General features: G+C 42.2%; 1 protein-coding gene across 1 annotated transcript in view; it reads right to left on the minus strand.

Annotated features, from left to right (window-relative positions):
* LOC114582942 (cytosolic phospholipase A2 epsilon-like) overlaps positions 1-21934 on the minus strand; it is a 50471-nt gene that overhangs the window by 13302 nt on the left and 15235 nt on the right. Inside the window, exons 5-13 of the mRNA XM_077927183.1 lie at positions 20248-20379; positions 19596-19636; positions 17636-17678; positions 16110-16167; positions 13815-13981; positions 13385-13471; positions 11028-11065; positions 8603-8750; positions 433-569 (exon numbers count right to left, since the gene is read on the minus strand). Of these exons, the coding sequence (XP_077783309.1) occupies positions 433-569; positions 8603-8750; positions 11028-11065; positions 13385-13471; positions 13815-13981; positions 16110-16167; positions 17636-17678; positions 19596-19636; positions 20248-20379 (851 nt within the window). The remainder of the gene's footprint in view (positions 1-432; positions 570-8602; positions 8751-11027; positions 11066-13384; positions 13472-13814; positions 13982-16109; positions 16168-17635; positions 17679-19595; positions 19637-20247; positions 20380-21934) is intronic.

Raw genomic sequence — 21934 nt, forward strand, 5'->3', positions numbered from 1 at the left:
AATCAGCATGTTTTTACATGAGTAGAATGTGTACTTTTATTTAAAATGCATCTCTGGGTTATTTGTGAGGCAAAATATAGTCCGGCCCCCCACAAGGTCTGAGGGACAGTGGACCAGCCCCCTGCTGAAAAAATTGGCTGACCCTTGTTATAAGGCATTGATATGAAATTAAAAGCGGCGTGTTGTGGCCTAAACTTTCAAGGGCAAAAAAAGAAAAAGTAAGCACACAACCACACATATATGAAACACTGTATTCCACAAGTCAAAAATTCTAAGTCCAGGGCTAAGAGATCCATGCGTGCTGCACTTGGGTTCATACCACAGATTTGTATAAAGGCACTATGGTATTGGCAGGTGTGATCAGTATGTCATTTCTTCATTCATTAACAGTTCTAATTGATTTAAAAGACTCCACATGATGGTTCCACTTACCACGAAGTGCCAGACAAGCCAGACATGTACGTTACACAGTCTAGAAGATTTAATTTTTTTAGGCCCCTTATGCAGCCATATGTTGTTGTGAATGACCTTGTCCCACCTCCTGTTGTCATGACTGCCACCACTGGAACCTGTATGGCACACAGGCATAAGAAATCAATATACAGCTACTGCAGGATGAAACTTTTAGGAGGACGGAAGTTAAAACACAGCAGCTTACAATACAGTTGTTGTATTAATGGCGTACCTTCTACACAGGTGAGAAGATGAATGGTTGCAATTTAAGGCTGCATATCTATGCATGTTTATGTGGAAGAAGGTTCCACAGAAGCCGTGTTTAATGAGTTTACTCTCAGGAAAATGTGCATAGGTTTATGGCCTTAGGAACTATAGTGTTTAGGGGACAGTCTTGTGGACTTTCTCACACAGGAGTTTTTGGAATTTTGGCAAGAAAATTTGGAGGAAGAAGAATTTAAGATAACAACAGCTTTCCGACTGGGCAGGAGACAAAACAGAAAGAGTCCAAGGGATTGCCTGATTACTCTAAGATCCAAAGAAGAAAGAGACAAAATATTAAATCTACACTACCAAAAAGCTTTGGAGATAGAAAATTCTCAAATACAAATCTTTAAGGACATCCCTAAATATATCTTGGAGGTGAGAGCCTTCTACAAGGATATGGTCTACCTGCTGAAGAAGAACATCATACCTTTCAGGTGGGAGTTTCCACAAGGACTGTCCTTTAACTACAAAGGAAAGAAGGTCAAAATAAAAACAATTCAAGACAAAGAGCAGTTTCTGGAGAGAAACCAGGAGGATTTGCAGAAAGGAACAGTAGATCCAAACTCAGAAGAAAAAGAATCGACAGATATCTTGAACCTAACATTTGGACTTAAACCACCGACTGAAGAGGAACAACAGCTTGGAGCAGTTGAAGGAACAGATACCTAATAACAAAATGTCTCTGCAATTCTTAAGTTGGAATTGTAATGGTTTGAACCTTCCCAGGAAAAGAAGCCAGGTTTTCCATATTTTGAAAAAAGAACAATTGGACCTGATTTGTTTACAAGAAACCCACGTGACTAGGATACATAGAAAACTACTTATAAATAAAAGATTAGGACAGGAATTTATTTCATCAGACAAAGTTAAGAAAAGAGGAGTGGTGATTTATGCAAAAGAAAAATTGGCCCCAAAGATGATATTTAAAGATGAACAAGGAAGATATTTGGCAATTGAAATACAAGTTCAAGGAGAAAGACTGTTGATAGTTGGAACTTACGCACCAAATGAAGGGAAGGCGGAATTTTTTAAGAAGCTGCATGAGACTTTAATGGACTATCTTGACTATAATGTTGTAATGATGGGAGACATGAATGGTGTGGTCTCTACAAATATGGACAAGGCACAAAGACAGGTAATTTCCAAGGAAGGGAGATTACCAAAGACTTTTTTTGAAATGACTGAAAACATGGACTTGATTGACATCTGGAGAACAAGGAACCCTCTTGAAAGAGAGGGAACTTTTTTCTCTGAAGCAAAAATGACATGGACAAGAATTGACCAAATTTGGGTAACTAGTGGTATGGCGCCAAAGATAAAAAAAGTAGAAATCTGCCCAAAGACTTGCTCAGACCATAACGCTGTGAAGATGGAGATGAAAGTAACAACAGCTGGATCCTTCAGATGGAGAATGAATGATTCCCTCTTTAGAGATGAAGAGATTTACAAAAAGGCCCAAAAAACATTGAAAGATTACTTTGAGATAAATTTGAGAACAGAGGTGGAGAAAAGAATAATTTGGGACGCAAGCAAAGCCGTGATGCGAGGTTTTCTAATACAACAGAACTCTATAAAAAGGAAAAAACAAAATGAGAAGAAAGGAAAAATTTTGGAAAAAATGAAAGAAGGAGAAAAGAAACTGAGGTCTAAACCAAAGTCTCATGAGATTTTGAGAGAAATTAAGTTCTATCAGATGCAGTATATGGAACTGATGAACAAAGAGATAGAATGGAAAATTAAGCAAATGAGACAAAGGACATTTGAATCAGCAGATAAATGTGGGAAACTTTTAGCATGGCAATTAAAAAAGAGGCAAAAATTGAACACGGTGACAAGCTTGGAGATGGATGGAAAGAATATTTACAAACCAAATGAGATAAGCAACTGCTTTCAAAGTTATTTCAGGAAATTATATGCACAAGGGCCAGTTAACGAAGAAGAAATAGAAGAATTTCTTAAGAAATATCGATTACAAAAAATCTCAGAGCAAAGTAAAATGATCTTGAATGAGAAAATATCAGGACAAGAAATAGAGGGGGCCATTCAAAATATGCAATTGGGAAAATCTCCAGGACCAGATGGTTTGACTGCTAGATATTACAAAGCATTGAAGGAATGGTTGGTACAACCATTGAGGGAGGTTTGTAATGAAATTTTGGAGGGGGAAAAGGCACCTGAATCGTGGAAAGAAGCTTTCATTTCACTTATACCGAAAACAGAGACTGAGAAGAACCAGGTTAAAAACTACCGCCCTATATCATTACTCAATGTGGATTATAAAATTTTTGCAGACATTTTGGCAAAAAGATTGAAGAGAGTGTTGGTAGGAGAGATTCATAAGGACCAGGCTGGCTTTCTCCCAGGGAGACATATGTCAGACAATGTGAGAAATATAATAGACATTATGGAATTGTTAGAAGTGAACATTAATACGAAAGCTGTTTTAATCTTTGTGGATGCGGAGAAAGCCTTTGACAATATTTGCTGGCGTTTTATGAAGAAGAATCTCCAAGGGATGGGGGTAGGCCAAGGTTTTGAAAACGGTATAGGTGCAATATACTCTGAACAAAAAGCAAAGCTGATTGTAAATAATGTGGTTACGGAAGAAATACCTATTGAAAAAGGAACACAACAGGGATGCCCAATATCCCCTTTACTCTTTATTTCGGTCTTGGAGGTTTTGTTAAATATGATTAGAGGGGACCAGCTGGTTAACGGAGTTCAGGTCGGAGCCAAACATTACAAATTGAGGGCATTTGCAGATGACTTAGTATTGACTTTGCAACAGCCAGAAACTAGTACTAAAAGAGTTTTAGAATTAATTGAAATATTTGGTCAAGTAGCAGGATTTAAACTGAATAAGCAGAAAACTAAAGTTTTGGAGAAAAATCTAACAAATGCTGAAAAAGAGAGGTTTCAGAGTGAAACAGGTTTGGTGATAGAAAAGAAAGTGAAGTACCTGGGGGTAAATTTAACATCTAAGAATGTGAACTTATTTAAAGACAACTATGATAAATGCTGGACAGAAGTAAAGAAAGATTTAGAAATATGGTCAAGGTTGAGACTTTCCTTGTTAGGCCGAATTGCTGTCATCAAGATGAATGTATTGCCTAGAATGCTGTTTTTATTTCAGACATTGCAGATTGTGGACAAGATGGACTGTTTCAAGAAGTGGCAGAAAGACATATCTAAATTTGTCTGGCAGGGCAAAAAGCCCAGAATAAAATTCACGATATTAACTGATGCAAAAGATAGAGGGGGGTTTGCCCTGCCGGACTTAAGACTGTACTATGAATCGGCAGCTTTTTGCTGGTTGAAAGACTGGCTACTTCTTGAGAACACGGACATTTTGGATTTGGAAGGGTTTGACAACAGATTTGGTTGGCATGCATATATATGGTATGACAAGGTAAAAATGCATAAAGGCTTTAAAAACCATATTGTCAGGAAAGCATTATATAATGTTTGGATGCGGTATAAAGATCTATTGGAAAGTAAAACTCCCAGGTGGTTATCACCAATGGAAGCCAAAGAAGTGAAAAAACTTAATATGGAGTCTAAATGGCCAAAATACTGGGAAATTTTAGAGCAAGATGAGGGAAAAATCAAACTACAGAGCCATGAAAAATTGAAGTTTAAGGTACGAGATTGGCTTCATTATTATCAAATAATGGAGGTGTTTAAACAGGACAGGAAAATTGGCTTCCAGATGGAGAGGTCAAAACTAGAAACAGAACTGTTAGAACCCAATACTAAGAACTTGTCAAGAATGTATAATTTGCTGTTGAAATGGAATACACAGGATGAAACGGTGAAATCAGCCATGATTAAATGGGCACAAGACATTGGTCATGACATCATGTTTGTTGACTGGGAACAGTTATGGACCACTGGTGTTAAGTTCACGGCATGTAATGCCTTAAGAGAAAATATTATGAAAATGATTTACAGGTGGTACATGACCCCAGTCAAACTTGCAAAAATTTATCATTTGCCCAATAACAAATGCTGGAAATGTAATGAGGCTGAAGGTACCTTTTACCATCTTTGGTGGACCTGCCCGAAGATTAAAGCCTTTTGGGAAATGATCTATAATGAAATTAAGAAAGTCCTTAAAAGGACTTTTCCTAAGAAACCAGAGGCTTTTCTCCTGGGCATGGTCGGCCAATCGGTGTTAAGGAAGGATAGGACGTTTTTTATGTATGCTACCACAGCAGCAAGGATCCTTTTAGCAAAGTATTGGAAGACACAAGAACTACCCACGCTGGAAGAATGGCAGACGAAGGTGATTGACTATATGGGACTGGCGGAGATGACTGGCAGAATCCGTGACCAGGGGAAAGAGACAGTGGAAGAAGACTGGAAGAAATTTAAAACATATCTTAAAAATTGTTGTAAAATTGAGGAGTGTTAAGATGTCAAGGAATTAGGAAATAGAGAATTGCAGCTGTAATCAATAAGTTAAAAAAAAAGAACTTAAATGAAATTGAATTGAATAATTAGTTAATTGGAGGAGTTGCTGAAGAAATGTAAAACAAGGATGCAGAAAAGGGGAGGTATGGGGAAGTCCGGGAAGTAAGGTGTATGAAAATAAGATTATGAAATTATACATGTTTATATGTTTGTGTATTGTGTATTGTTTGTTTTTATTATGTGTTTGGAAAACTAATAAAAATTTATTTTAAAAAAAGGAACTGTAGTGTTTAATTCACTATCACAAAGGGGTTTCAAAAGAGCTAAACCCTGGAAGAATAAAGTTGGCCTACTTGACAAAGAAATCTGTAACTATTTTAGCTCAGTGGAGAAACGTGTTTAGGATTATAGCCTAAGCCATAATGACAGGTCTTGGCTAGTGTTAGTCCTGGCAAACTGCCAATTGTTAGGGCATGCACAGCTCAAGCCCTGAGGATCAGCTGATAGCTGGGACTTGCATAGCTCAATGCGTGTTACTTTGCAAACCTAGATAACCAGCTTGTGCTTTTTAAACCCTGATGACAGGCTGATTGGCTGTGTGGGTACCAGGAGACTTAAATATCTACCGGTACTTCCCCATCACTGGCTTAAGCTATTGTAGAATGTGGCCAATCCACTTTATTTAGTTAATGTGCTTTTATCTCCCTTCAAAAAATTTTAAAACCCCACACATTTTTAGGGAAGTGATACATAGTACATACCATTCGGTAAGCCAAGAATTAGAATATTGCGTTCACAGTTGACAGTGGGTGGCATTACCCCATTTGGAAATTCTAAGGTGGTGAAATGATGGCCAGAGATGCTTTATACAACATAGGCAGCTACTTGTGAGATACAGTGGTACCTCGGGTTACATACACTTCAGGTTACATACTCTTCAGGTTACTGACTCTGCTAAGAACTTTGCTTCAGGATAAGAACAGAAATCGTGCTCTGGCAGTGCGGCAGCAGCGGGAGGCCCCATTAGCTAAAGTGGTGCTTCAGATTAAGAACAGTTTCAGGTTAAGAACGGACCTCCAGAATGAATTAAGTACTGTATTTTTCGCTCTATATGACGCACCAGACCACAAGACGCACCTAGTTTTTGGAGGAGGAAAACAGGAAAAAAAATATTCTGAATCTCAGAAGCCAGAACAGCAAGAGGAATCGCTACGCAGTGAAAGCAGCAATCCCTCTTGCTGTTCTGGCTTCTGGGATAGCTGCGCAGCCTGCATTCGTTCCATACGACACACACACATTTCCCTTTACTTTTTAGGAGGGAAAAAGTGAGTCTTATAGAGCAAAAAATACGGTACTTAACTCGAGGTATCACTGTATCCCAGTCAACTGCTGGAAACAATAAATGCACCAGTACACCAAAACACCAGCACTGGACAAAAATTGCGAAACACTTGCCGGTGAGTGCTCCAATTGGAGAACACCCTTTACCAAAGGTGTCATGGGCTTTGAAGACATTCAAACTCAGGACGTAAGGGAGAAATGTGCTAAGAGGAAGGCACGCTTGGCAAATCCACACCGTGATCAATTCCCACCTGGAAACCAATGTCCCCACTGTGGAAGGACGTGTGGATCCAGAATTGGCCTCCACAGTCACTTATGAACTCATTGTTAAAACCGTGTTTATGGAAGACAATCTTACTCAGCTACGAGTGATCGCCAAAGAAGAAGAAGAACATAAAATACAATGGTCTCGCAATAGGATTTTTATTTCAGATTTTTATTTTGATGTTATCTGAAACAAAAAGCAAGGGGGGGGATTAAAAAAAAAGGTAAAGGACCACTGACAGTTAAGCCAGTCGCAGACGACTCTGGGGTTGCGGTGCTCATCTTACTTTACAGGCCAATGGAGCCGGCGTTTGTCTGCAGACAGTTCTTCCGGGTCATGTGGCTAGCATGACTAAGCCGCTTCTGGTGAAACCAGAGCAGCACACGGAAACGCCGTTTACCTTCCCGCTGGAGCAGTTTCTCTCCCTTCCTCCTCCTTCCAATATGAAGGTGCAGTGGTTTCTCAGCTATTTCAGGGCTGACTCTGCAAATCATTTACTTTGTATACAGCGGTACCTCGGGTTAATTTGTTCTGGAGGTCGGTTCTTAACCTGAAACTGTTCTTAACCTGAGGTACCACTTTAGCTAATGGGGCCTCCCGCCGCCGCCCTGCCACCGCCGTGTGATTTCTGTTCTCTTCCTGAAGCAAAGTTCTTAACCCGAGGTACTATTTCTGGGTTAGCAGAGTCTGTAACCTGAAGCGTCTGTAAACTGAAGCATCTGTAACCTGAGGTACCACTGTACTTGCTGGGATGCTATCTCTGTTTACACTTGACACATTCTGCCATGGTTGCTTGGCTAATTCTACACTTGGCTTCCAGACATTTGAACAGCAAAAATATATCACCAAGTCGGTTTCATGTTGTGATGCTTGCTTCTGCAAGACTTCTAAAACAAACAAACAAAAAAACCCCATTTCAGACTGCAGTGAACATGCATTTAGAAAAAGCAGAATTGGATGGCAGAATTACAAAGGTGGAATGTGGCAAGATAGCGTGTTCTCCCTAACAGAGAGCACGTGTTGCGGTTGGGGTAACAAGCCACCTTGCCATGACTAGGTAGATTTGTGAGAGACCCAAGCCTCCTAAGGGGTTAAGATTGGGTTGCTGGGGCAGTTTTGTTGTTGCCAAATTTGGAGGAGGGGTCAGAGTCTTTAAATACAGGGGCCAGACGTTAGACGTCCTCTTGGCCGTTTTGCATCGGATCACCCGCCCTCCCTCCCTTTAATGGGATGGTTCTACGGTTCGCTTGACCTTGCTATGCCTGTCATGGGGTCGTCCGCCTTGGTGCGGGGGCCTGGTAGGAATTTTGCCATCTGGCTGATTGGCTGGTGCCATTTGGTTTTCGCCTACTGCGTAGCAAATCGTCACAACTTGTAAGGTTGGCGGTTAGGCATTGGTTAAATTGGTGCTTGGAGGGGTAAGTGCCTACCCCTCCAAATGATGCGATGGGAATTCCGTTAAAGGAATCCAGGGGCTTGCCATTCTTTCGTCCTTGTTCATGGAGATGGACTTGGGCCGTGCAAGCCCCACAGGAACATGAGGGTGAGTAGTGGGAGATTGATGCCCAACTTCACTTTCTCACCCAATACTTGTTTCCCACACTGGCTTCCGTTGGTGTCCGGAATGCCAGCTCTGTCCCTGAGGGCATGGACAGATAGTCATAACCAACGCCTAAGCAACCACTCACATTTTTTTGTATTTGAATAAAGTTGTGGCCAAAATTATGCCAAAAACCTAAACAAAAATTGATGTGTGAAGTGTGAATTTTTTGGGGGTGGCAATTGTGGGACTCAACACGCAAAATAAATTCCACAAGATAATAAATTCACCCTTAGCATAAATCAGCAACCCATTTCACATACCTCATGATCTTGCAAGTCATAATCTAGTTGGAGAACCTGCTTCAGAGCCTGAGCAACATGTCTCCTCCGTTTGTATAAGAACTCTTCTTCCTGTGGGCAGATGTCATATCCCAAGCGCACATCGAGGTCTGCTGGGCAGGAACAATGACTAGGACATACACAGGCATTATATATATATAGATCTTATCCAAATATATGAGAAATCTTAGGATTTTATCAAGCAGAAATGTAACAGAATAGATTACTGCTTGGGATCATTCAGCATCATATTATGGGAAATAACCATAGACAATTCAGTTATTGTCCTGCCCCAACTGGGCATTGTGTTATTTGATAGATTGGTCCCTGGTCTCCATATTTAAAACTGGTCTACTTTTCACATTGTTGAGAAACTGATTAAACCTTAGTATCTATTATCAGGCATTAATGCTGAATCCTAATCCTGTTTAGGCTAATTTCAACAGAAGGTGGAGGGGGGAGGGAGCCCCCACTTGGCTTTGTTTACTGCCATTCCATAACATTTATTTTATCTTGCTCATATTCAAACTTCTATACAGCTAAGTATTTGATCATCTGCTTTTGTAAGTTTTTTGCTTTCCATGATATTAATAAAGTTGGGTTATTTGAGTTTATTTGGTATAGATAGACACATAGCCTAATGTGTGTTGAGGCTATTTCACACAATATCATACTGAATGCCCAGAAAGGTTTTTTAGAATACTGTTTTATTGTTTATATAACTTTTAAAATTTATAAGAATATTTTTATTTTCTGATGACTGCACATCACACATGATTTACCGTATTTTTCCCTCTATAACACGCAGATTTTTTCTCCTAAAAAGGAAGGGGAAATGTCTGTGCGTGTTATACAGCGAATGTGTGGTCCCTGGAGCCGAAAAATCAGGCAAAAATCAAATCTTGCGTCTTGGAGAAGGGAAGCCTGAAAAGAGGAAGCGGCTGCTTTCCTGCATTCTGCCTCAGGGTCTTACTGCCCACCCTCCTCTGTTTCGTTGCTGTGTTTGCTGAAACGGAACAAAGAGCAGGGAAAGCCCCTCCCCTCCAGGCAAGCAGAGGGGAAAGCAGAGTGTCTACTTCTAATTCCTCTCTGTGCTCCGGTGCTGCTGGGGGAAAGGGAGAGAGAGGGGGGAAGGGAGAGAGAGAGGGGGAGAGAGAGAGAGAGAGAGAGAGAGAGAGAGAGAGAGAGAGAGAGAGATGGCTGGCTTGGGTGGGGGAAAACTTTTGCCTTTCTTTCCTCCCTCCCGTTAAATCCCTCTCCTGCATTCTTAGCCAGCTGCTTCTCTGCACACCCCTCTCATGTCCCTTCTTTGTTTTTCCTTCGCTCCCCACTTAAAATGTGGTTACAAAGCATAGATCCACATGGATCCTCAGGATCTTTGCATTGGGTCACCCCAAATTCACCATCAGATCACATAGCATGTCCATGGCTACAGCCTGCCCCCCCAAAATCACGCACCCACTGTTGCCTGGGGCTGCAATGGTGCAAAAACGTGGTTAAAAAGCATGGATCCACATGGATCCTCAGGATCTTTGCATTGGGTCACCCCAAATTCACCATCAGATCACATAGCATGTCCATGGCTACAGCCTGCACCAAAAAAATCACGCACCCACTGTTGCCTGGGGCTGCAATGGTGCAAAAACGTGGTTACAAAGCATGGATCCACAGGAATTCTCAGGATTTTTGCATTGGGTCACCCCAAATTCACCATCAGATCACATGTCTGTGGCCACAGCATGAAGCACAAAAATGATACATCCACTGTTTCATTCAGAATGTTTTTTCCCTTGTTTTCCTCCTCTAAAAACGATGTGCGTGTTATGGTCAGGTGCGTGTTATAGAGCGAAAAATACGGTACTTTTGTTTTGTTTTATTTTTGTTTTGTATTTTATTCTGTGAACTGTCCTGAAATATTTTGGAATAGGAGGGTATATAAATTTAATAAATAAATAAACAAGGTAGCTTGCCGTTAAAAATGCAGTTTCACAGTAAAACCGCAGCTTCAGTCAAAGATAATAGACACAAGTATGGCGGATACCATTCTAAACAAATCTTAAAATGAAAGCATCATTTACTTGGCAGGAAGTGGGATGTTAGGGTTGCTCTAAAACATTAGCCTGTGTTGCATGTTATATTCCCTGGATTCCCTTTAAAGGGCTAATAAAATGAATACAATATTCTAACCATGTTCTGGCAACTGTCATAGATCAAATGTGGTGTTTAAATAGCTTTCCCCCCTCAAAAAACCACTTGTAACTGGATTTGTAATGGATTTTAGTCAAATGCAATAAATGATTGATTGATTGATTGGGGGGGGGGGGAACCACATAAGAGCATACAAAATTATGAGAGGCAACTTATTTCATATTGTCACTACAAAAAATTAATCATTAAGGATGCTTACCAGTCATCTACTTGCACGTGCAAATTGTACTTTTTCTTCTGAAAAGCAGGAAGTAAATGTCACATAGGGCAATCATAATTTAATATTACTACACAGCTAAATGACTAAACAACAACAACAACTCTCATTCCAATTGTCTGAAGTGAAGGACTAGATGTAAAAACCCCACTCTCTCTCTCACACACAGAAGTTGACTGAAGTTGTGATTAAATATTACTTCAGCACTGGCAATACTTTTTTTTGAGATGTTTACACTGTTGTGGAGAAAACTGCCCTGATTATGTGGTGAGCCTCTTCACATAAACAGGCTGCCATATGATAATGTGGTATTCCTCACATGAAGAAAAAACTCTGGAAAATGGCTCCACATAGTGGCCACAGATTGCTGAAGGAACTGAATATCTGAGAACTCTACTGTGAATGAGCTTGATCTGCACCTCCTAGACTAATGCGAAGATCAGAACATAATTATTCTCAATTCTCATAATTATGGTTCTCAGATAATTACACACACACACACACACACACACACACACACATACATACTGGCCACATGACCTGGAAGCTGTTTGCGGACAAATGCTGGCTCCCTTGGCCTATAGAGCAAGATGAGCGCGCAACCCCAGAGTGGTCCGCAACTGGCCCAGCGGTCAGGGGTACCTTCACCTTTACACACACACACACACACACACACTAAAGTGTGCATTTTTTGATACAATATATTTAGAAATTCATACATTGAAATAAATACATATTTAAATTTGGATTTTCGTACAGTTTATTTAAACAACAACAAACAAACCACAAATTGATGGAGAAGTGGGGTGAACGCACACATGCAAAACTGACTAGAAATGGCTTTATTTTTTCAACCTGAATATGTAAGCTGCTCTCCTTTTCCTGCCTCACACTGGGAAGGGGACACGATGCGGCTTCAGGTCAATTTCAGCCCACAACTTGCAGCCAATTTTGCATGAATATGGCTTAGATGTGCTTCCCTATGGGGAGCAGGGTATGGCTTTAGGTCAGTGGGACCATGCATACTTGCGGCATTTACTACTTGCAGCACACCACAATACTGTTTGCTGCTGGTTAATGTTAAAATGCACTTGTGAAATCACTTACATTTACTCAGAGACTTAATCAATATATTCACATGGGATGGAGAAACAATTTTGCATGCCCCTCCCCCCTTCCCAAGAGAGTGCATGCTTACTTTTTGCTGCCTTGCAAATGTGACACATACAGAGTTAATATCCCAGTTGTTGTGTTGTTGTTGTTTTAAAAATACTCTGGCCCAATGGTTTCCATCTATAGATTTTAATTTTTGTTACCCAGACAAAAAAAGTGTATGTGCACACATCATTTTCTCTTGGGGAGGAGGAATTCCAGGTTGTATTTTGTTTTGTGATGTAACTGATGCCCTCTATCCCAATTTGCTTTTCAATCCATCTCATAATTCTCAACTTCTCCTCCTTATATATTCCAACTATGTAAGGGAGTGTGGGGACCTCTGTGTGAGAGATTGCCCAGAGTAGGTTTATTTGCAGATGTGGATTGCAATTGCCCCCACCCATTTCAATGTAACAGCACCCCTGTGGCGATAGCTGAGACTTGTACACTTTTTGAAAAGTTGGAGGTTGTTAGCTTTTCCTAAAATAAAAATAATCCAGAAAGTTCTTGTGTCAAAGCTCAAAGGAGAAAACAGGCAGAGCGCTTGATGACAAAAAGTACTTGAAACTTGTTGCTGTACAGAAAGTTGGACGTCATCTGCCATCTTACTGCAGCCCTGCCCTAAGCAGATAAGCTGCAACAATGCAGCTACAGAGTCTGGAGGGCATCTCCATGGTTCCTCCTTATCACAAAGACCACTACTGAAACTATACCTAGCCTCTGGGCCCCAGTTAGTTTATAATCTGAAGCATTAACCTTTGGACTCAGCCCTGGTATGAACCAAGTCTTATAAAAGTTACTATTAAAAGGGACTTAAAGGGGATGGCAAGTTCAGAAGACCCTACATTTTAATACTTCGGAGTTCGTTCATTCATACATTCCACAAAGTAGAACAATGGAAGCGCCCAGAATGTCTTATGCCATTCCCATGGGATTCCCTGGAATTTAGAGTGGACAGAAGCAAGCTTGCTTCAAGAAGAAAAGGTCGCCTCTTCAATAGGAACCTATAAAGTGCTTTCCAGAATCCTCAAGTTCTGGGGAGGCAGGTAGAATTACCTCAGGGTTTGATTGTAATGAGCCATCCTTGTTTTCCACCATAGTTGTTGCCATATCAACTCAGTCTAGGAATTATTTGCTACTGGTTTAATACTTTCAGAATGCTACTACTGAAAAATGGCACTCACCTCCACTATTGGTACTTTCTCTCCCATGGGCAGGGAATTCAACATGACAGGTAGAACGTTGGTTTTGGTGCTATAAGAACAGGTAATCTGAGGAAAAGGAGAAATATTGGGTGAAATTGAATGCAGCACTAAATAGGGTATGCACACGGAATGGGGTCCCATAGCACAACATGACTTCCTCACCTCTCCTTCTCCTGTATCCCCCAAACCTATTCTTTGGTTCCCTCACCATCCAGAGCAGATTTAGGGCATGGGGAGGTGCAGAGGAGGGAGGCAAGGAGGAAATGTCCCATAGTGCCAGCAGATCTTTTTCTGTGCATGCAACAATTTCGCTGAATCCCACCTGATCATCCTGGTCAGAAAAACCTTGTACTGTTTTCTTCTGAAGGGAAACTTTTGTGGTTTCAATTATTAAAATCAGTTGACTTACAGGATTATAGTGTGTCTTCTTTGGTAGCATAATGTCCATTGCAGGATCCTTGTACTTGACATAGTGGAACGTAGTTGGGCATGGCGGTATAATGAGAGCATCCGAACCCATCTTAAAACAGTGAGTGCCTTCGCAGGAACCTTTCACTGAAAGCGCAAGGTCTTTCTCTAAAGACAGGGGACAAAGCATGAAGAGAAACCTGCCATTGCATTTGTTTCCATAATGAACAATTTTGGATGAACACAATAAATTTTAAAAGAAACCACTTGGGAAAGGGAAAGGATCAGCTCTCAAACCACTCAGCACATTAGTGTAAACATTACCATTTTGAGGAAAGTACACTGCAGAGTTCTCCAACATGTGGACTAGGATTAGCCATTAAATCAAGGATGGGTAACCTGTGGCCCTCCAGGTGCTGTTGGATCTCCCATTATCCCTGGTCATTAGCCATGCTGGCTTGGGCTGAGGAGAGTTGGAGTCCAACAACACTGGAAGGGCCCCAGTTCCCTATCCCTGCTTTAAATGGATCTGACAATGTGCATCTGTCTTCAGGGCTACCATGGTATTACCAGGTATTATGCTGGAAAACTAATTTCGGTCTGGAGGAAAGTGTTGCATTATGTTCATGAACACTTGCTTGGATTAAGTGTTCTACTGACCACCAAAAGAGAAAAGAAAATTATAATACTGCAAGCCTCCTTCAGATTTGCTGTTGTCTATTGTTTTTGTCCAAGCGGATAGAATTCAGGTAAATCATCTTGCTCATTAGTTGAAGAAGGGGGCAGGAAAAAGGCAGGGCACATAACTGAGGGCTATGTTCTACCTCCACAGTTGAAGGAAGCATGAATACCAGTAAATGGAAACTGCAGAAACAGAGAGTGCCGTTGCACTCAGGTCCTGCTTGCAGGCTTCCCATTGGCAGCTGGTTGACCACTGTGAGAACAGGTTGCAGTACTGGAAGGGCCACTGGCCCAATTCAGCAGGCTCTTATTACCCTCTTCTTATATCCACCCTCCACTTCACACTCCTGTTTGGCATAGCAAAAACATTCTGCTCATCCCCTCCCCACAACGCAGCCAGGTTCTGGACAGCCTCCTTCAAGTCACTGTATCCCATCTTTAGTACACCTCCATTTTGGAACAGCAATAATGCACTGGCCTGATTGGCTCTCAGCTTGCAAGTAATAATTGTATCAGCACCATAATGACTGGAAAGTACCTCGTAAAGCAAAAACAACTTCCCAGACGCTTTGGCACTTGTGCACAAAGGTACCTTTGCAACCCTCACAGTGAGGGCTGCACAGACAATGCTGTTCTCATTTGTTCTCCTCTATAATGTTAGTGAAATTCCCGCAAAGAGGCTAGAATATTGTAATGGGCTCATAAAGATGGGCTGTACCCACTACTGAGTGAGCAGTGGTCCAACTGCCCTTTTCAGGTGACTTTGTCCCACTTTTCCCTCAGCTCCTCCTTACTGTCTAGTAGGTGTCCCAGGCCTGCTAAAGATGCCTAGCAGGCTGAATTGCTGTTTTGAAATCTGAAACCTGGGACAGTTTGGGAAGCTGGAGCATGACATTTTCAGGCAAAAGTCAATAGGGTAAAGGAAAATGATTGCTGTACTCTAGCTTGTAATGCTATAGGTAAAGGTAAAGGTACCCCTGCCCGTACAGGCCAGTCTTGACAGACTCTGGGGTTGTGCGCCCATCTCACTCAAGAGGCCGGGGGCCAGCGCTGTCCGGAGACACTTCCGGATCACGTGGCCAGCGTGACATCGCTGCTCTGGCGAGCCAGAGCCGCACACAGAAACGCCGTTTACCTTCCCGCTAGAAAGCGGTCCCTATTTATCTACTTGCACCCGGAGGTGCTTTCGAACTGCTAGGTTGGCAGGCGCTGGGACCGAGCAACGGGAGCGCACCCCACCGCGGGGATTCGAACCGCCGACCTTTCAATCGGCAAGCCCTAGGCGCTGAGGCTTTTACCCACAGTGCCACCCGCGTCCCTGTAATACTATAGCAGCCATTCATTCTGAACTACAAGATCCTCCCCCTCCCCCTCACTTTTTATTGCTGTCCCTATGGAAATGTAGCATTGCCCTCCAATGAAAGATCACAGTTTATTTCATGTAGGGTCTATTACCTTCTTCTTGTGCTTCTCAGCTTTCAGAAAGCACTTCCATGGTGGTGATTAAGGAAAGCAGAATTTGCTAGACTTGCTTGCATTGGGTCTGGTTTAGTCTGTATATCAGTATCAGAGGTTAATAAATCCCCCTTCTTTACCACAACACAAATAAACTTACTTGATTTACGGGGCTTCTTCTGGTCCACCTCTGCTTTCAATTCGCAAACCTCACGACACTGTAGCAGAAATGAGCAACAAACAAAATTAACAGGGATCAGCTGGAATTGGCAGTTTTTGTTACACTGCATGTTATACTTGAGGTTCAGCTAATTTATATCCAAATATCACTCTTGCTTGAGTACCGTTAAAAGCCAATATAGGAACCTTCAATTACTATTGGGCATTATAATTTTACACTGATCGTTGTAATTTTTTGCAAACCTGTACTTACTGAAGATGTTGGATTTTAACCCTGTCTCAAACAACATTTGGATATCAATTGGCTGAACTCTTAGAAGACGTAGCGTAAGAAAATAGGCTACTAAAGAAGGCTGCCAAGCTGAAATGTGTTTGGCATTGGCATTCCAGAAAATCTGACTGATGAACATTAGGAAGATCATATATTAGCATTTTAGTTATCTAAAGAGCAGCATTGAAGAAGCATAAGCACAACCCATGTACTGTATAGAGGGTGTTTCATTATATCCATATTATTGTATGGTTCTCCATATGTTGTGGAAATGTTATTTTGACTTTTGGTATCTGCTTTAGTTATTATGTTACAGAGTTCTTATATTCGTTATTCAAATTTCTGGAATTTTGTATCCTCCCCCTCTATATTTTTTACTAGAAGCAGGTGGTCCTTAAGAGTTGTTTGGAAGCAATCCCACTTAATGGGATCTTGAAGGGCTTGAGTGTTGATTTTGCGCCTTGGTTTCCTTCCTTGAAGCCTGCGTTGAGGTATAATCTTGATAACCACACTGGAGCATAAAAGGTAGGTAAAGGTACCCCTGCCCATACGGGCCAGTCTTGACAGACTCTAGGGTTGTGTGCCCATCTCACTCTATAGGCCGGGGGCCAGCGCTGTCCGCAGACACTTCCGGGTCACGTGGCCAGCGTGACAAGCTGCATCTGGCGAGCCAGCGCAGCACACAGAACGCCGTTTACCTTCCCGCTAGTAAGCGGTCCCTATTTATCTACTTGCACCCGGGGGTGCTTTCGAACTGCTAGGTTGGCAGGCGCTGGGACCGAGCGACAGGAGCGCACCCCGCCATGGGGATTCGAACCACCGACCTTTCGATCGGCAAGACCTAGGCACTGAGGCATTAACCCACAGCGCCACCCGCGTCCCTTACACTGGAGCATATTAGTCAGTAATTTGTCCAGCAGTCGTTGGCGCTCGTCATAACCAATGTCCCCACTGTGGAAGGATGTGTGGGTCTAGAATTGGCCTCCACAGTCACTTACGGACTCATTGTTAAAACTGTGTTTATGGAAGACAATCTTACTCGGCTACGAGTGATCGCCAAAGAGAGAAGAGAGATCTTTTTTACTGAAAGATTCAGCTCCATTTTTAGGTAGTAAAATTTAACACATTTGAGGCTGATGTAGCAGAGCACTCTCAGCGGTTGAGCTAGGAACCAATAGTTTCTTAGATCACACAGGTATTATCAGCATTGATAAATTGCAGAAATAAATAATTACCACTAGGACGCCATTTGTTATGATGGTTTCAGGTGGGCCAGGCCTAGGAAACAAATATAAGAGTATAGGTACAGGGCAAACAAAAGTTTCTTTCCAGTCTGATCCTAAATAATGGGCTCCCTTCAAAGAAAATGCAACAGATCTATTTACCCTAGAGTTTTAACACTGCTTTAGCTTCCATGAACCTAAATTGTAGCCCAATTCTTACTTTTAAGTTGCAATATGGTTGCTGCTTCTTGAGGGCTCCAGCATACACTAGTCTGGTAAATGTAGGCATGAACACCAAAACAATACAGCAGAGGTGGATGGCCAATACTTGTGCTGCTTCCCATCCAGATTCCTTACATTTTCAGGATCAAGCCCTTCCCATATGGCTCCATGTCACATAAAGTCAATGACAGTCAATTATAACTTTTCTGGAGGTTTGATGTCTTAGAAATCTATTTTTATTAATCATGGAATTCTTAAAGGGTAAAATTGCCCAGATCAAGTGAATTCTGGCTTTGTGCCTGCACAGATAATTCTTAACCAATCTGATGGTCGGTGCTGATCACCTCTTTGGGAGGGAGAGAAAAGGTCATTTGGATCTAGGGGACGCGGGTGGTGCTGTGGGTAAAACCTCAGCACCTAGGACTTGCCGATCGCATGGTCGGCGGTTCGAATCCCCCCAGTGGGGTGCGCTCCCATTGCTCGGTCCCAGCGCCTGCCAACCTAGCAGTTCGAAAGCACCCCCGGGTGCAAATAGATAAATAGGGACTGCTTACTAGCGGGAAGGTAAACGGCGTTTCCGTGTGTGGCTCTGGCTCGCCAGAGCAGCTTTGTCATGCTGGCCACGTGACCCGGAAGTGTCTGTGGACAGCGCTGGCTCCCGGCCTCTAGAGTGAGATGAGCGCACAACCCTAGAGTCTGTCAAGACTGGCCCGTACGGGCAGGGGTACCTTATCCTTCAAGCAAGGGATCAGCACCAACCATCTGTTTATAGGAGATTGAAGTGAGGCATCCTTCCCCATGTGAGAAAGAGTGGGGGGTGGGAACGAAGGGAACATTTGCAAGCAATATTCATGTTGGTGATAATAATGTTGTGAGCAAAGCTGAAACCTACTAGAGAAAGCTATGTTTCCAACCAAACAGTTTTGCTCAGTTTGCTCACCAAACTTTCCATTTTTATCCAACTAATTCAGCAGCATTGTATACATTTATATCCCACCTTTCTTCCACCACCTAACTCAAGGGGACATGTATCAGATTCTCAGGTAATGCTGACCAGACTCAAACCTTCAATTATCATATTCTTCTAGATCTAATAAATCTGTGTTCTCCAATAATATCCAATCCCTCAGCCAGCAGATCTGGCAGCAAGAATCCACCTCTTTCCTTTGTATCTGTAAGTAGTTTATATTTAATTCTTGGTCCCGTCCCCCCTGCCTGACAGTTAAACTTCAATAATGTTTTTTGCCAATCTTTGAATTGCCCCACCTCGCTGTTCACTGGGATTGTTTGAAATAAAAACAACATTTTTGGTAGCACATTCATCTTTACAGCAGATATTCTTCCTGCTTCTTAACTTCAGTAAGGACGTTCTATAGTATGTGTTTGAGTTAATACATAGAACTCTTTTGTCCTAACATTTCTCAACAAAAATTATTTATTGTCTTTGGAATCCAAACAAAATTTAAAATAAAAATGGGGAACATTGAAATGCAACAGAAAAAACAAAATTTCAGATTCAAAAATTAAGTCTGGCTACATTCTGAGTTTGTGTAGCTCTCTTTCGGCTCTATAACTGCCTGTATCTTTGTATACTAACGTCAGGAATTCTGATGCTCATTATTAATTTACCTTTGCCTTAATTCTGCACCTGATAATTATATTTATTTATTTGAAATAAATGCACATTTTATTTTTATTTTAGTTTAAAAGTAAAAGCAATGTAGAAAATTTAAGCGTTTAACATACTTACGCAGGCTCCACCAAAAATTCAATTTCCAGCTCTTCTTGTTTCTATTTCCAAGAAGAAAGAAAAGGAAAAAGAAGAAATTGTTGCACACAATTCCTTTCTTTCTGAAATTAAAATTATCACGTTGCAGAGTTGCTGCGGGACACACAAAGGAATATAGGGTGATGCCTTATAGTGAGTCAGACAATTGGCTCATCCAGCTCAATACTGGCTATACTGAGATTTGCTGCCTCACATAGAATCCCTTGATCCTTTGTTCTTCTTAATGGCTCATCAACCAAGCCTATCACCTCAACACAGAAATATTAGCCTAGCTTAATTAGCTTTTAATTCTTGCTGATTCCAGCGGAGTAAAAGTGTCTAGCACACAGCCTAATACACATGGGTCTGGCTAAATACACACAGTCTAGCACAAAGTCTTAATACTCCAAGCATTGATTAAAATAGAACACTAGCTTCATCCGGACATAATGGTGGTGGCGGTGGTGGTGGCGATAATATTTATACTCCACCCATCTGGCTGTGTTTCCCCATCCACTCTGAGCAGTTTACAACACATTTAAAAAACACATAGTAAAACATTATAGAGGTCTACTGCCCACAAATTCACAACAGTATCTCGTTCTTACAAGCCACCTTGGTGTTCAGATCTCACCTGTGGTTCAGACTTAAAATACATGAGAACTCTTTCACCAAGTGGAAGCCGAGCAACATCAAAGGATATAGTGAAGAGGAGCTCATCTGGAGTGAAAAGATCTTCGTCAAAGACAGACATCTCTAACAAATTCTGTGAGAATCAGTTAAATATATTAGATGCAGGATATAATCTGTGTCTATAAAAGCAGCCTTCATCTGCCCCACCTGCAAAAAAAACATGTCTCTCCCATATCGTTCTGTACAGCCACATCAGGCACTATAACTACAATGGTACACTTCACCCCAAAGCTACAGTTTTCTGTTGTCTCCCAAGATGGATGCCAACCATAAGAGCAGTGAGGTATTTGGAATCGTCTTCTAAGTCTGGAGTAGGAAACCTTTTTCCACTCTCAGGGTGTCATTCACTTCTGGGCAACCTTCCAAAGGTCACACACTAGTGACGGGCATTGTCCGAGGCAACAGTGGACAAACCAATAAATGCAATATGTACTCTAGTTTCTCCACAAATTCCATCCTCCATTTAGGCAAGGAAGAAGCGTTATGGGCAGCAGTGTCCAGTTGTGTGGCAATGTAGATGAGACTTCATTGCTTCCCTGGCTTTTGAACACAGCACATGACTGAAGATTACTGGAGGAACAGGGGCAAGGGGAGAGAGAGCTCAGTGCTGTGCAGCACAGCCAATCTTACACACTTAACCAGTATTGTCAGGGACTGGACATCGGAGGAATGGTGCACTTCCCAGAGAAGAGGGAGACAATATAGATTTACAAGAGTGGTTTGCTGAAGGTCATAGTTCAGAGGTTGCAGAGGGGAGAAGCTGGGAAATATTGGGGGAGGAGCAGGAGGAAGAAGAAGCACCAGGAGAGAAACAGCTGACAGACTCAGCGCCTTTAGAAAGCATTCCAGATCCCCCCTCTCCCAGGACCTGGCGGGCATGGAAAGTAGGAGAATAGAAAGCTCAGAGGCAGAAAGCACAGATCAGCCGACGCAGGGATGATGTATAATAGGAGAGATGGAGGGGATGGGGTTTTTACTCAGAGCAATGCCATGATCTAAGAGGTAATGTCCTACATCTCTGTGAATATTGAATAAAATACCTTCTTGTTTTTTTCCATTACTGGCAGCCTGCCATGAGGGAGGAGGATTGGATTCCCTTAAGCCTGGCATTATGTATCTTCACAGTGCTGAGTTCCCCACACCTTGCGCCTCTCCCTCCAGTGATGCCTTGCATAAACACAATAGCAGTCAGTGGGGTGCCATGGGTGGGGCTGCATTGCTCTCCCATCTTCCCAATGCCATGGCCTGCTGCCAGTACCAAACGGGGGGGGGGGGGATGGCAAGACAACCAGGAGCTCAGGATGGTGCAGGCTGGGCAACAGAGCCAAGTGGAGGCTGTCAGTGTTGCACCCACAACATGCCAAGCTCCACTGCCCCTGCCCTTCCCAGTCCTGGCAGCAGCATGTTGTGTTGGGGAGACAGGAGAGCAATGCAGCCTTGCTTGCACTGCCCTGCTGATGGATACTGCCCATCCACACATATGCAGATGTCTTGCAATCAAAAACAGGCAAAGGATCGTGTATACAGTGGTACCTTGGTTTACGAACTTAATCCATTCCGGAAGTCCGTTCTTAAACCAAAGCGTTCTTAAACCAAGGCATGCTTTCCCATAGCAGCGGGGGACTCAA

Source organism: Podarcis muralis, chromosome 1, assembly GCF_964188315.1.
Source record: "Podarcis muralis chromosome 1, rPodMur119.hap1.1, whole genome shotgun sequence".
NCBI lineage: Eukaryota > Metazoa > Chordata > Lepidosauria > Squamata > Lacertidae > Podarcis > Podarcis muralis.